Source organism: Vicugna pacos, chromosome 7, assembly GCF_048564905.1.
Source record: "Vicugna pacos chromosome 7, VicPac4, whole genome shotgun sequence".
Taxonomy (NCBI): domain Eukaryota; kingdom Metazoa; phylum Chordata; class Mammalia; order Artiodactyla; family Camelidae; genus Vicugna; species Vicugna pacos.
In genome coordinates this window covers 62,555,073-62,572,284 of record NC_132993.1, presented here as the reverse complement: position 1 = coordinate 62,572,284, position 17,212 = coordinate 62,555,073, and the positions used below count along the sequence as shown (strand labels likewise).

The 17,212-nt window shown below is 37.5% G+C and overlaps 1 protein-coding gene across 3 annotated transcripts in view; it reads right to left on the bottom strand.

Annotated features, from left to right (window-relative positions):
* Positions 1-17,212, bottom strand: part of CDK6 (cyclin dependent kinase 6) — a 214,979-nt gene that overhangs the window by 145,082 nt on the left and 52,685 nt on the right. For all 3 annotated transcript variants that reach the window (XM_072964990.1, XM_072964992.1, XM_072964991.1), the window contains exon 3: positions 14,694-14,829. In XM_072964990.1, coding sequence (XP_072821091.1) covers positions 14,694-14,829 — 136 coding nt within the window. The remainder of the gene's footprint in view (positions 1-14,693; positions 14,830-17,212) is intronic.

Here is a 17,212-nt window from a genome sequence, read left to right as displayed (position 1 = left end):
GTTTTAGAAATGCATATTGTCAGGTTAGACAGGGGATATCTGTACTTATTAAAACAGCCTCTCTCAGCTCAAATGCCACACTGCAGTGGTCAAAAAGCAGCATGGCTTGTCAAAGGCTATCCAACTGCACACAGGTTCAACTGGTGAGTTAGGGAAGGAAGAAGTGCATTTTAAAAGCCAACCCAGCCAGCAGCTGGACAGAACACATTTCCAGGCTTCACAGCCCTTCCTGATGCTTCATTAGGCCTCTTATCAGAACAAGAAGAATAGAGATCTCTGTTAGGGCTTTCCTGCGGCAAGGAAAAGACAAGGCCATGATTTTCCAGTCCATTTCCCCTGGCAACAGGCTCATCAATCACCAGAAGCTAGGACTTTGTTTTTTTGGCTGGAGGAGAGAAAGCTCAGTGGTTTGTGTCCAAATGAAATAGGACACTCTCCTACCCAATCCTTCAGGTTATCGGCAAGAGCTACCACCTCCACCTTAAGAGCATCTGCTTAGGGGCTCTCAGGGCTAAGCTGGACACAGCAGCTTCACTGACTACACACGACTCAGCCTGGGAGACAAGCTATTTTGAATGTGTTTGGTGACAGCAGTTTTCTAAATCCAACAAGGGGACTGCTAAGGCTGTGGGTATTTCTCTCTCTGTAAATGATGTCTCCTCGACAGTTTTCATTTGCTACCATCCACCCTGGTCTATTTTCATCTTTACATATTCAAAAGGCCACAATGCAAAGGGGCAACAGACTATGAGGAAAAGTAAAAGAAAAATTAATAAATCAATAAACATACATACAAATTCCCTTTTCTTGGCATCACTTTCCCCCTTTTGAAGAAATGTAGGTTGTCTTTGAGTGGACAGTGGAGTGATTCACAGTATTATAAGGGCATGTGTGTGTTATGAAGAGTGCTTTTAGCATTTTGAGTCTCAAATAATTTACTTCAGGAAAAACTGGATAGACATCTGACATTCCTGCATTCACGATGTCTTATCTATTTGTGGGCAATCTCCCTGTACAGGCTGATCCAGGGTTTGAAAGAAACGCTCCCTTTTTAGCAGGCGCAGAATCATGCCTGGCCCTAAAAAGCCTTTGCTGAACTATATCCTGTAACTGTTATGAGCTCATTTAACAAGAGGACTGAAAGTTGATTTCATGTAAAAAATATTGAAAACCTAGAGATCATCAAAGAAACCCACACCGGTGCCTGCCACTGTAGTAAAAATAGGCTTGTAACTTTATTCTTTACGCCGACATTAACTTGAAAGCTTACTACTCACCAGCAATTGCTTCCATTTATAATCAAGTGAAATTCCTCCACTGCCCATTTATACTACTTAATGGTAAAATGCCAATAAGATTAAAGGAGATAACAAGATTGGTGTTAGTAAGCCTTAATAGAAAGCCTATCACATTATTTTTTCCCAGTCTTTGAATGTTTGCCCTTTTATCAATATCGTCAGCATCAATAAACACATACCAAATGTTTTAATGCACACTGACTGTTTCACAAACTCTGCCTTATTGTGTCCTAACACAAAGGCCATGATACTATATTGCTTATTCTTATGTTGGGCTCAAGAAAAGATTCAGACATAAGAACTTCAACGTTTCTAAAACAGAAGGCATTCCCCATTAAAAAACAAGTTAAAATACCCTTTTGTCAGATTATAAAAATATGATGTTGAATCTTATGAAATTCCCATTTGTGTTGGGCAAAAACAGTTAACTGTTAACAATTTCGTGTGGCTAAATGTATGTGCTCATTTTAGACCATAAATATAAATAACCCATAATACCTCAATGAAGATACACACTTTAGCACATTTCCTTCTAGTTTTCTATACATGTATTTGAAATACATTTTAAAATTGGGATCATGTTATATATACAGTTTGAATATTACCTTTCTTTAGGCAATTCTTCAAAAACAAGTTTTTAAAAAAATCATTCTGTTATCTGCATTTTCATAATTCATTCAATCATCTCTTATCATGGTACATTCTGATTTTTAATGTGCATTTTACTGATTATTTGTGCAGTGGAATACCTTCCCTTTCTATCTACCAGCCATTCTGTGTATCTGTATTTCTTTGTGAATTTGTCCATTCATGTTCTTTATTCATGTCTAAATTAGATAATTTTCTTTTTCTTATTGGTTTCTAAGGGCTTTTCATATGTTAAGGATATTAAATCTCTGCTGGCAAATTTTTTTTTTTGCCTTTTAGTTCTATTTATACTATTTTAAGTTTAAAATTTTTATAGTCTTCCCTATGAATTGTTTCCTTTATGATAACTTCTACTATTATATGCTTTGAAAACTCTTCTTTCCTCCCAGATCTGATATTTGATATATTATTCTCATCATTAAAATAATTAGTAGCAGCACCCCTCCCCTCCATATACACACACATACCTTTTAAAACTATTAAGTATTCAGACTTTATGCAAAGCCATAAAAGAGAACACTTGCTCGGCATCCAAAACTGAAATACTGTCTTCAGCCTCCTAACCAGCACTAAATGTTACTAAATCAGGCCTGTTTCTAGCAAAATTTACAAGCAAACTCAGCTGTCTCTTTTCTAAGGAAAATTTCCTGCTGTACAAAGGGTTACCTCTGAACAGTATCTCCATTATTTCACCCATGACTCCATTCCTAATTTTCTGTTTTCTGGCAGCTGCTCTCTAACTTACAAATAATGCATGTCTTTGTTTAGAGTCCCTTAAAAAAACTGTATATTCTAAATGTGGAAGAAAGCTCAATTTATTTTACTTTGAAACCTGAGAAATCAATAACATGAACCATATGGTAATTATGGAACTTGGTGATAAATAACGTAAGAAGTTCTGTGAAACTGCGGCGGTGAAAGTGATGGCGTGGAAACAGGAAAGCAAAGAAGTCCTTTCTCTTGGTGTGTGATGCTTTCATAAATCTCTCTCCCTGGGAGGATACCAAAATGCAACTCTTTCCTTAATTCATGCTAATGTAATTTATATTTTACTTTCCCCCCAGTTCCTAAAGTGTTTTCTATCAATATCTTACAGCAGTGAAGAGACACGTATCAAGGGCAGTTAGCTGAGCGGCAACATTTAGAATAGATGACGTCAAAGACAAACTTAACCAATATTTATGTCCTTAAATTTCACTGATTTGGATTCACGTAGTTTGGCATTGAAGACATGAATCAACTAATCTTTAATATCTGGTTGAAACACTTAAAGGGCTTCAGGTCTACAAGCTAAATTGCTATGACCAGAGTAAGAATCATAATGGGGGAACAGGAGTGAGTAATGTCATGTTTCAGATATCTACACTCAGCATCTCCTACTTTTAAAAGAGCTAACTTTTTGTGGGGTTACATACATCTCTCCTTTCTTCCTGGAATCAGGGGCCCATTAAATCAGTTCTTCTCTTGTTACCACCAAACTGTGTCTTCTCTCTTCTTGTGCCCCCATCCTCCTGACCCGGAATCTATTTTTACAGAGGGAGGGGACGGACAGAAGCAGGGCCCTTACCTATAGCTTTTACACCACCTTTGTCTCAGCAAACACTCCAGGTCTTCAGCTGTAAGTGATGGTGAATTTCTCAGTTCCAGATTTGAACAAGAAAATGTGATACATTAGTGAAATTAAAATGTTCATGAAGTGTTCCAACATATTCACAGAACTAAACATATTCATTGGACAACTTCAATTAAGGATATCTGTTTCCAGATCAATCAATATCTGATGGCTCAATGTAGACTTAAACCTTTAACACTGGAGTTCCTAAATGTAATTCATAGTGAAACCTCCTATTGCCCTGTGGTCCCCAATTCCCTGCTATGTCCTATTTTAACTTTCCAATCTAAAAGTGGTGTGACTATACTACAGTAGAATGATAAATATTTCTCTGGTTTTGTCCAAGAAAGGAAAAATGAACAAGTATAGTTAGGGACAGCAGACAGCAATGGTAAACATAAAAACCAACAAAGCTGCTAGCTTGTATTTGTTTAAGGCTTAGAACCACAAGTGGAAGAAATTCTGAGCACTCGTATCTTCTAACTCATGAGCCTCAAAGTGAGTACCTGAATACTATGTTAGTGTCAAGCGCTAAAAACCTACACCTAAGATTCACTTAAGTTACATATGGTTTTGGTTCCTCATCAATAAAATAAGGTTAGGAATCCTGACGGGTTACACTCACAAGTTTGGTAATGGCTTACTAATTTAGGACCACAAAGAACTGTCAGAATATTAAGTGAAATGAAACAAAAAGCATCTTTCAAAAGTCAAATCATGCTGTGTCATGAACACTTTTTTTTAAGAATAGCTTTCTGAGTGGCTTGAGAATTTCTAGTTAGAATTCTCATATTCCTAAGTGTCTTCTTTTTAATTCATATTAATGAGTTAGCATTTTCCAGCAGACCATCTTAAGGAATAAAACATCAGCTTTTTTGAACAAGCATATATGGATGACTTTAGTTAAAATGCTACACCTGATTCTCCTGTGCTTAGGTTAGAGTCTTCTGCATGGCTGGGTCACCTACACATAGGCAAGCAAATATTCCAGAGGTTTGAGTCATCTCAGACATTTTCCATTTCCAAGTAGGGTCATATGTCAAACTGTAGGAGAGCATTTCTGAAACAGTACTGTCTACAAGCACCATCAGAAGGTACTTATTGGAAACTCCCTCCTGAGATGATGTTTGGGATTAGCTTTAGGTCAAGGTTGTGGATTTAAAGCAGCACCCCAGGCAGTGATTCTATAGGTGATTCACTGACCACATTTGGAGAAATGCAGAGCATTATGTTTAACCTAACTTCATTAACCCTTTATTAAATGGTAACTCATTTTTGCAAAATTTGTTGGGTTTAGCTTATTTTCCAGGCATCCAAATTAGACTTTCATCAAATGGCAGTAGCTGGATTTTTAAAGATTAGATTTATACTTGATCATTTCTAATATTCCAGGAATTCTCGTTTACTTCCTAAGACTTCAAGAATCACAGTGTCCAGATGCTTGGCGTCAAGGCTCTAATTTAGATACATGAATCCAAATTCAGGTCAAACTCTCCTCATTTGACTTTCCACTGGAGTCAATCTTTTTGGAGAATTTTGCTCTTTGAGAGTGACAATGAAAAAGAGGGAAAACGGAATGAGAGTAATTGCAGCAATATTTCATTTGCTGGAGATGTTTGATTCTCATAACTTCCATGATGGGGTTTTCAAGACTTTGTTGGACAACTATTGAAAGCACTTAATTCATTCAACAGATATTCAGTAGAACCAATAATGATTTTAACTGCAATGAAAGGATTGATTAATCCTTTTCACCTTGCTTGGGAATGAGGAAGAAGGTACTATCTTAGATAACTGATGGATACCTTCTCCAGAAACCTTTCACTAATTTAAAATTTAGTGATTTCAAATCCTAAGCAATTGCTCTAGTAGAATGGTGCTTTCTTAGCTTCAACTCCACAATCATATGGGTATCTGAAATTTCTGAGTAAGAATGATGAAAACCCAAATGAATAAATATAGGAGAGTATTTCCAATTAGATTTTCTTCAAGTAACTTAAATCTTTGAAGATGCTACTTCTCATGGTGGGGATGGAAAAAAAATTTTGCATACAGTGGTGAATATATGGAAATTTACCTTTAAATTTTTTTTAATATGTAAGTATCAACTTATCTTTTAGCTATAAATCCCTGAGAAATGAGAACTGGGTTTAAGATTCATAGCATCAATCAATCTCTTCAATGGACTTGGCTTCGCATTCTTAGTATCCAACACGTTTAGCAGAGTCCAACATTGAAAAAGAACAATTTCTGGTACTTAATTAAGTCAGCACTGTATTAAAGGAGAAAATGCCTTATAGTTCTGGTGTAGATCAGTTATTGGCTTTAGACTATACCTAAACCAGGCCAATCAAGCAAATTCTTAGTTACAATACGTATAATCCCACAGTGTCCACACCCACCATGAAGAAAGAGCCAAGTAGATGTGTGAGATATGGTATATTCTCAGGTTTCTCTTCTATTATATATCTGTACATGTATACATCTGTATGTACATGAATCTATCCCTGAAAAAGTACAACTTCCTCACTTGTACAACAGGAAGCTAGGTGCCTTTGTTATGAGCCCTCTGAAATGTAGGCATCGATATATGTTACCAACACATGAGGGTCCTCTATGTAGTCCAGACAGTACTGGGGGAAATGCTATAAACTACAGTCCTGACTTCACAGCTCTTACCTTCTAGTTGGGAAAGATAAACAACAAATATTTAAAAATGAAATCATTTCAGCTAAGAGTTGTGAAGAAAATAAAATGGGTCAACATGGTGCCATGTGGTAAAATGTAAGCAGATGTGGAGCTTTATGTGAGGTGGCCAGGGAAGGAGTCGTGAGGATGTGACATGAGTCGGGATTAGAATGATGAGACACAGGCACCCGACTTGCGGGGCTTGGGAGAGAGAGAAGTGGGGGATTCCAAACAGAATGAACGGCGAGTCCCCTCACTGAGCTGGAGGCACGTTGTAAGAAGGGCAAGAAGGCAGGTGTGGCTGAAGAACAGTGAAGCGAGAGGGTAGAGGCAGATCAGAGCTGGGGGTGGGGAGAGGGAAGGGGAGGGGAGGAAGGAAGAGCCCTAGCTCATACAGGACTCCTGATTTTACTCTACAGGTCACAGGAAACCACTGGAGAAAAGTCTACAGCAGGAGAGTCACACTATTATTTATGATTTTCTAAGGTGCCTCTGGCTGTTATACAGAGGATAGTCTACAAAAGGGGCAGGAGTGGAAGCAGCATGTTTAGTTAGGAAGCTGGTTTTATTGGTTGGACTAGAGCTTTAGCAACAAAATACTGAGAAGCAGCAGGACTGGGGATATCTTTGGGGGATAAAACCAAAAATACTTGCCAAGGGATTAGATGAAGATTGTGAAGGAAAGAAAGAAACCCAGAAGGATGCTTAGGTCTGGTGTGCAAATACCCAGGGGAGGCTTTAGTTGGGAAGAGGATTCTCGGGAAATGGTTTGGTGATGAGATACTAAATGGCTGGTTGACTACAATGCATTTAGAGCAATGGGGAGAGGTTAGGCTAGAGAATAATGATATCTGAAGGTTCCGGCCTGGAGGACGTCACCTGGCCAGAAAGTGTAGTTGGGAAGAGAAGACAGCTGAGGGGGAAGCCTTGGATGTTTCAACATTTAGAGGGAAAGAGCCAGGAGAAACTATAAGCAGGGAACTTAGGCTCACATGAAACTTAGGTGAGGAACAGCCCTTCGTTGTGTGGGGTACCCTCTGCTGTCTGTCACTGTGGGGACACGGACTCAGTATATGCTGCCTGCAACTTTTTAATGGGCTCTATAAACAGATTCGATGCCCAAGGTGAGGAAGCATTTTCTAAAGAGATTCCAACTTATCTGTTATTAGCTTGATCCAAGTGTCATTTGTTTACTTCAGTGAGTCAGTATTTTAGTGAGTTCGTCTTACGGTACTTTTAGAGACACTAGTTTCCCACACTATCCCTCAACCCCGCGCACCCATATTTCCTGTTAGGAAAATAAAAAACAAAACAAACCACTAAATAACTCTGTTATAATTTGTTATTACATACTTTTAGATAATCACAGATTTGCATAATTATGTCCTCTTTCTCCTGATACTTTCAACTACTACAAGAGCTTGGGAAATTGCTTAATTAAGGATTTGCTTCTGGGACAGTCCTCAAAATCTAGATGATCTGAAAATGTTCTCCCTGAAGAAATTCCTTGAGTTACTGAAAGTCACCACAAATGAAGCTCACTCACCCTCCACCTCCCCCTAATTTGAGGTGAACTCAGTGTTGACTCACTTCCTTCCGATAATCTCTCCTATCAGAGTCCATGGCCAATTGCTGGGGCAACTTTGACTTAACTGTCTAGCAACTCCCAAGCTGGCTGCTTAACTTTTGCTTAGCATTGTATCTGATGCTTCTCTTTTTGAAACTCCCCCTAAATTCTATGTGTGGGTGGGGTGGGGGTGGGGCAGGCACAGACATAGGTAAGGGTTGGGCAAGGGTGGGGTTTGTGTGCAGAAAGCATTTCTTTTGAGTTAAAAGACTACATTCCAAGCCAACTTTCCAGAGAAGAACCGTGACGTAGGTTACATACCGTATGAAAATTCAGATGCCTGTTGTTGTTGCCGTTTTCTTTTTTTAAATAAAACAGAATGCCTCAAAGCACAATCATTAAAATACCAGGAATGATGTGCTTTTTACAAGGCATAATAAGGGTCTAGAATATGCACACGTTGATTAGGGGAAACACGACAATAACTAGTCCTATAAAATGTTACATTAATGTGGAAGAGTAGTGGAACTAAAATGGAAGCCTCTTAGGATTCAGGTGGAGAGAGCCCAAAGCCAGGGACTGATGAGGAAGCTGGGGCAGAGCCTGGGGAAGCCAAGAGAGTGTGTGTGTGTGTGTGTGTGTGTGTGTGCGTGTGTGCGCGTGCGTGTGTGCATGCGCGTGCGTGTGTGCTCGCGCTGAGGGGTCACAATGGTAGTGAGGGGATAAGAGGCAGGGGTGGGAAAGGTAGAGGGAACTTAGGATCTTCACTAACAAGACGAAAATAAGCTGTCTGGCAAGCACGCTGGCAAAGCTACAAGCCCAGAGAAGTCCATCTGTACTATAGGAGTGAACTATTTTAAGTCAAACTGCTGTACGTTGAGGCCCATCTTACAGTAAAAATCAATACTGGCATGGCAGCCCGTGAGGTCCTTTGCACCAGAACTAGTGTTATTACAACATTCCACTTTGCTCATTAAAATTTATCTTATTAAACAGTCCTCACAGGCATCTTTCACAAATGCACTTTCTTTAACAATCATTTCATGTTACTACGAGAGGCATTAAACACCGGGCGAGATGTGTGCGCATGGGCATGTGTGTGTGTTTAAAAAAAAACATGGTCTATTCAATTTAAGTCCAGCCATGATATTAGACTGAAAAAAACGTCCTTCCAGGATCCTTACCATTATTGTGGAGTGTTTGTTCTTTGAATTTCTCATCTTGTTTTTGGGATCACTTTATTATGCAACATCTGCTCTGAATTTCAAATGTGATAAACAGAGTATGAGTGTCGGTGGCAGATGGCTAATGACCGGCAGCGACAGGGCATTCAAGCCTGCCTTGTTTTCTGAGAAGCGATATTTTCATGTTAATTTGCTCTGTGTCCTGCAAAGATGAGACTAATCACCTGCTCATAATTCAGGCAAAGTGGAGACCACCAGGAGCCTAGAGGGGCCATGGCTTGATTCCTTTAGGGGTGAGAGGAGAGAAGGCTCTGGGAGACTTTCTTCATCTGGGTACAAGGACCAGGCAGTCACTTTGCATTATGTCAGATCGCGAAACATGAATCAGCCCTGGGCATCCCATACTGACACCAGAGCCACTGTTTACTGCAAGCAGATATTATTCATGGAAACAGATCTTTCCCAGAGGCAGAAAACAGGTGCTATTAAGAGTGTGTGTCAGTCTCTGAAATCTGGATTTTGTAAAATAAACCTAATAGTACATTTTATCTCCTACTGAAAATAGTACAACCGACAGAAATCTCTAAGAAACATTCAATTGAAGATAAAATGAATTCTAATTCACAGAAAAAATGACCCCTACAGACACATAAACCTTGAGTTTCTTCGGCCTTCTCAAGCCCTACAGTATTCATTTGTCATAGAGATACACAAAAAATACGTAATTTTTATTCCAAGATTGAGTCATCCAAAGAGGCCATGTGGTCTTGAGCTGAAAGAACCCTGCTCTGTTTTGGAGAGGCAGCTGATGTTCTGTGTGAGCTTTCAGGCTTTTGAATTTCTACTTGTGAAATTATATTGTCAATTTCATCAAATATATTACATGTACAGAACGTCCAAAGAATGATACCAGGTTCTCAGGGGGTTTAAAAGATAGTTGAGAAGCCAGGTCATCTATGAAGAGAGATAATGTACCAGAAAGGGAAGCCTGAGTATCAAATGCTGGTTCGGTGAGAGAGGGCATCACATTTTCAAAGCATGTAAAGCATGAGATTTTACACTGAAGTCTCTCCCCATATACATCTTGCCATATAGTTCTTTTTCTAGGTGGCATTACAAATGACTAAAGAACAAGGTGAGGGAATTTCTTCACAGTTCTTTCTGATCCTCTTTTATAGGGTGGCAGATAAAGGCATGAAAGAGAAAACATAATCTAGAAGCCTTTTTTCCTCAGAAAACCCACATAAACAAAAGGTACTGTATAAACACAGATACTCAAAGTTTATTATGAACCCTAAAATAAAAAAGACAATCATTAAGGTGTCAATTATTGCCTCATAAGTTTAAGCATGGAAGTCTAAGAAGACAATATCAAATCCCAAATGATCAAATTAAAATTAAATAGGTGGCACTGAATGCCTCTATGTTTAAGTAGATCAAAAAATAACACTGTGAATTAGAAAGAGGAAAGTAAGGTATGGCAACCATAAGCTTATGAGGCAAAGTTTGAGTATTTGTTGATTCCACAGTACAGCAGTCAAGAGCCTTCTCTGTGCAAATGTCACTACCAACATGAAAGACTGTATCTTAGGACATCAAGAAAAGAGATTAAAGAATGTGATGAAAACCTAGAGATGAAGCATGAATAAGATGCATAAACGTGTTTATTTATGTTTTAGAATAAGGTAGATTTTTAAATGTTGGAAAGAATCACCCATGATTTTATTTTTATTTTCATCAGCCTCTCAATGACAATTTTAAGTTCAGACCATACAATAATTATAGGATTTCCCCCAATGAGTTCACCCAACTATCAACCTTCATAAATACTTAAGAGCTTCAGAAGTGGTTTTCTGCCTTTTTTACTTTTTAAAAACCAATGGTATTTCAGGGAACTATATTCGATAGCTTATAATAACCCATAATGAAAAAGAATTATGAAAAAGACTACATATATGTATAACTGAATCACTATGCTGTACACCAGAAACTAACACAACATTGTAAACCAACTATACTTCAATTCAGAAAATCCATTAATAATTTTTATATTGCTTACATGTTAAGATGATAATATTTTAGATATGTTGGATTAAATAAAATATATTATTAAAAAAACAAGAAAAATCAAATGGTATTTAAATGCATTTAAAAACTATTACGTGATACATATAAGCTGAGAAAATACGTTCATCGTGGGCTCTTTTTTAACAAACAAGTTGATGAAAATGATACAGAAAAGAAAGACTTTATCCCTGTAATATGTAGTCAGAGATCATGCAGCACCCCAGTTTTAACCAAGTACAGCTCACCTAGTGCCACTTACATCCTGAATGTACCCTCCAATATGCTGACTTGAGGTGGGCTAACAGGTAAACAGTGCACAGGAAACACGGTGGGGGACAGGTGGCCGAGGAAAAGTCCCATAGCCCAAATGATCTTAATATGAGGCTTTTCCTTGATTTTCTGTTTTTTATCTATTTCATGTTAAAATATTTCACCTGTTTATCCATTTTGCAACATGGCAGGTTCTGATATGTGCAAGATAATATCAATAATAATATTTACGATTTTGAAGAACATCTTAGAAAATATTTTGGTACTATAATGCAAAAGGATCAGCTATAGATTGTGTTCGTTCACAAATAAGTGGTTCTTTTTTTTTTTTCTTTTCACTTTAAAACACCACCTAAATGACTTAAATAACCATAGAGAACTGTATCACATGCTTCTATGTGCTCTTACACTCTAAGGTTTTTGAGCGTAGATTCATCACTAATTCAGTTTTGTGTCCTCAAAGCACCTAGGACAGAACTCTCCCTGTAAATATTCAATTAATATTTTTACCAGTACATTCAGAAGCACTCTTATTACAACCAAGAATTCTATATAAAGAATCCGATCTGTGTTCCCAATAGGTTGCTCATAATAACAATATTCTCTTGATATAATTATTGAGACTTCTCATAAATAAGCCTAAACAACAACAAAATATTCCTGTTCTTTGGCTGTGTACTTGAAAAATTCAATTAACCAGAACCTCAACTAGGGGGAACTTCCTGCTTAGCAGCTGTTTATCCTGCATACCAATTCTCAAAAAGATGTCAGCTTAGAAACAAAAGCTACAAGTGCTCATTAAAAAGAAATTTATATCAATTATTTATTCAGCTTAAAGCTATCCATTTGATGGTATTATAGTTCTTTTAAATGATTATTCATGTTTTCAATAATGACCTTAAAGAATCACAAACACTCATATTCTAAACAAACCCCACCTTATATTCTTATATTTAATAAGGAAGAAAAGCAGATCAACACAGATCAGAAAATTTTTTAAAAAAATAGGGTCTTGTAGTTAGCTTTTAGTAAAGGTAAGCAAAAGAAGTTCAATTAGCCATTAACATACAAAATAATGGACTGAAATATTTCTGTTGACCATAGTTTTATTTTACTATGAAAACATCAAAACACCATTAGCCACAAACCTTGAATAACCACAGCCCTTGCCCCCACCTCCACTCCTGTGGGGGTGTTGCCCTGATGGCTGAAGAAATTTAACAGACCCCAAGAGAACCTGCTGTTCAACATAGAGTAAAGTGATACTCCCTTTCCCTGAAGATAGAAGAAAAGCCCAGAAATACTTTTAACAAGTCACCTTGTTAAAAGTTGACCTGTTGACAAGCACCAACCCCCTCCTCCCCAACCCTGGTTGGGCTACTCCATGACTCCCGCCCTCTCCTTTACCCCACGTTGGTGGCCACCCTTCTGCCGGTACCTCATTTTATTCTGCTTAGCGCTCCACCCCTACCCTTAGAAATTGCCCCCACCTGACTTCATTTCTCCTCTTGCCTAACCAAGCCTTAGTTTAAGCACACCACTCTGGTTTATCAATCGTTTTAACCACAGAAACTTCTGTAAATCTTTCTACTCAGCAGCCTTTAACATCCTAGGAGAATTTAATGTAAAGCTCCAACGATCTATGCAGGTGGTAACGTATGGTGTAAATATATGGTTACCTTGTCCTGATGCTTAAAAAAAAGTGATCTCCCCCAAATGAAATTTTTGAATCTAGAAATAAATCAGAAAAAGCCAATGCTTATTTTGACAGTCTATGTTTAAGCTGTTGGCAGTCATTTAAAAAATAATTTTCAATTAATTTGAAGAAAGGTTGGCAACATGTCTTATTTTACTGAGTACCTAAGTATAGAAACCATTGTATAGGGACTGTCAGGATACAAAGATGGATGAGTAGGTAAGATATGGACACAAATAATCACAATAAAAGACAGAAAATATGATAAAGAGGGACAGGCATGTAGAATAAGTTCTAAGACAAATGAGATTACACCCAGCTGTAAAAGTTGGTAGACTGGTATCTGTGGTGGTCTTTGAACAATTTAAGCAGATAGTTATCGGTGGAGGGAGGAAAGAAATGGCAATGAGAAGGAAGGCCACAGGGCGAGGAAACTGCAATCACACTAAGAAGATGGGGATTAGTCTGACCTGGCCAGAGAGTAGAGTGCGCCCTGCCCTGCATACTGAACATGGTATTTTGGACAAACTTATAAAGGAGAGAACTAAAGCCACAGGATTGGAATAGAATTCAAGGGGAAAGAGGGATGAAGAGAAAGAAGAGAAAAGGACCAAGAACAGGTAATTAGAAATATCTTCATTTAAAGGCCCTTCATGTCCTTGAAACTATTCAGGAAGCAATAAGACCATTCCTGAGTACCATACTCTTTTATAAAAGGCAGAAGGGAGAAAAATCAATTCAATATCAGTCTAAAACCAAAGAAATAAATCATTCAGTATGTCAAGTCTAAATTATCAGTATCTGGGAACACCACCTAACTATCACTAAAAGACATTTCTTACTCTGTTCAGAAGATAAACTGTTTTCAGCTATTAACTCGTATCTAAAATGATGCCGAACTCTGTAACTCATTTCCACACAAGGAATGGTAAGGTGAAGGATCTGTTTAACTAAGTCATCTAATTCACAAAAACAAAAAGATGGCTGTGAAGACCTTCATGTGATATGCTTCGATCTAAAAGATCTACTGGGAAGTTAAATTACGCAGAACAAAGTAAGAACAGCAAAATTTTGTAAGTTGCTTTTCCTACCAGACTTAAAGGAAGAAAAGACTTCTAGTCAATACACTCCATCAAGCTCGCTGACCTCCCAGGTGCCTGAAGTCATCTTTGAATCTCAAGAGTTTGAGATGCTATCTGGCACTTAGGCTTCCTATGAATGTTTTGTGAATGAGAGAAAAATGGAGAAAGAAGGGCCTAACAACCAATATTTCAGATTTACGTAGCATAGGTATGTCCTGGGGCCAGGATGCAATTGTAACATTCAATGTACTCATGAATGATGTTTCAAATTATATCTCTCAGAGTCCATGAACCATCAGAAAAAGACTGAGCTCTATTTACTACACTATACTTTCTAAGGTTAGGGCTAGATAATGTACAAATAGGTATTTTCCAGTAATTATAATAGTTTTTCCACAGAACCCTAAAATGAATGAACTGGAATTATATTACATTCTTCAAACATCTCACTTAGTTCTACTAGATATATATTGAGTTCCAAAGGCTCTAATTCTGGCAGTTTCCATAAGGAAAGAATGCCAGTGCTTAACAGACTATAATTGTGTGACTGTTCGACCAGGCAGAGAGATGATTCTTCTTACCTTTATGGTTTCAGTGGGGACTCCAGGCTCTGGAACTTTATCCAAATAAGTGGTCAAGTCTTGATCAACATGTTCAAACACTAGTGTTAGTTTGGTTTCTCTGTCTGTTCGTGACACTGTGCACACATCGAACAACCTAAAAGGAAAGAGAAAGAGGTATTAAGTAGGTGGCAATAAGCAAAGAAGTAACCTGTAAGTCTTACACATATCCCTCAATGTGATCATGTAATTAGGAAAAAAAAAAAAAAGAAAGGCTAGGATCGATTGCTCCTTGTGATAATATGTAAGGATACCTAGTAGGCTCTGATACTTTAATATCAATATGAAAGTTCAGGAGAGGAGCACTTGGTAAGTGGTGACAAAATCCAGGCCGGCAAAGAGAAAGCACCAAGACTGCAATGTGAGAATGTCTGCTTGGAGAGTTTCCTTAGTTAAGATCTTAGGTAGAACTTGCCGATGGAGAAAAATATGGTTCTTAGCTCACAGTGCAAGAATTCTTAAAGAGAGAGATTGAGCACTCTTGGGCGATGCTGGACTCTTCAACTTAGATTTTCCTGGAATTTAAGGTGTTATAATCACGCCTATGAAAATAATTATGATGGAATATGGAGAAATTTGGTTTATTTCTAAGGGAGCCTTCTCCTGCTGAATCAAATCACTTCTCTGGAAAAGGCATACATTCCTAGTTTTAAAATTCCAATTTTCATGCTAATCAAAACTGTGGAATTTTAACTTGTTTTCTGGGGGCAGGAGGGCAAAAACTGCATTGGTAAAGTATATTACCCTTAAATGATAAAGACAGATTGGCAAACTATAATTATGTTTGGATGGGCGAATTCAATTTCTCCCATAAAATTCTACAACTAATTCAAAATTTAAAGTTTAAAAAACAAAGCTTTCAGTAGTCAAAAGAATTTTCAAGCCAAATGACAGACTTGACTTTAGCTTCAACAGACATACAATACTATCTGTACAGGAGATGCTCACCGAACATTTGAAGAATTAAACAAACCACCCATAAACAAGCTGTAACTAAATTTCTTGACAAGAATGTAATATAAATACTAAGAAAAGGCTAATAAAAGTGCTATTCATATTATTTTCTTTCATTTAAAAAATTAAATACCACTTTCTTCAAAGAAACTAACTATAAATGTGCATATATAACTCAATTACTAAAATGCAGGGTTGACTCTCAATTATCCACTTTGTATATTACCTCTGTTAAATTTTTAATGCCTAGCTGGTCACCATGCCACCCTACTGCATTTCTGAGCTAAATGGGCCCCACAACATTTGGTACTTCTCTGTAAATCTAAACTGAACTTTCAAAAGAAACTTAAGAACACTATAATTAAATTAAATCTGATGGGGTGACCACCACCGACCACACATACTTCATTGCCAGATCCAAGCTCCTTTTTAATTTTGAGCAGCTTGGGATAAGTTCTATAACTCCATTAAAGTCAATTAAGATCAACTGAATTTCTTCCTTACATTTATCTACTTCCAAATATTCTGACTACTAAATTCTAGCCATCTAATTCTAAGCTTAATTTTTCTCTAAATTTCTAAGGTCTTCAAATATCACTAATGTGACCTACTCTGAAAAATTATTCTGATAAAGTAAAAACTCCTAATTAACAAAAATAATGCCATAAGTCAAATGCGTGCCATACTGTGAAAAATAGGATTGCTGTCATGCATGGGTCTGACAGCTGGGTAGTTTATGAAAACAACTCTATCAATTTGGTAATTCAAGGTAACTACCATTTATTCATAGACTCCTTTGAACCATCTTCTTCCCATTAAACCAACATACTTTAACAGCTTTACTTTTTCCTTCCTTTTGAAGAAGAAAAAGGAGTTCCACAATCACTGAGCTTCTTTATATCTGTTGCTTTTATTTTTGTAATAAAGTAAAACAGCAATGAACTAAAAATGGTTTGTCCTAAAACAAATACAAACATGGGAACTGCATCACTACAGCTGTGACTCTTAAACATTACTTTAAAAATATTTTCTATCATAATGAATACATTTCCTTAGTAAAAAGAATATATATATTGTTTATCACTGCCTCTGGTCAACAAAGATTTTAATAACTCCAGTTCTTACTGCATGTATGATTTGTAACACATAAGACATTTTGGTAATTTCCAAAAGAAAAAAAAATTTGACAGAGACATAACTAGAGAATGAAGCGATCATAAAACACAGCTAAACCCAAAGGTCATCTGCTCCCAAACCGTTGTCCGTTACCTAACAGCCCTGGCAGCAGGCTGTGTTGCTTCATCTCACTGAAACCGTTTTCAAACACTCTGTGTGACACAATTCAAGAATAACATCTAACCCACCCAAGTTATTTTCCTCAGAGTTATATCACTCTCTTCAAAATATTAAGAAGCACTGTTGCCACCTGCCGCATCCAGACCCCACACCTGAGATATGCCACGGCGAGCTCCCTGAAGCCACTGCTCATTGCCCTACATGATAAGCCAGGGAGAAAAATGCACTAA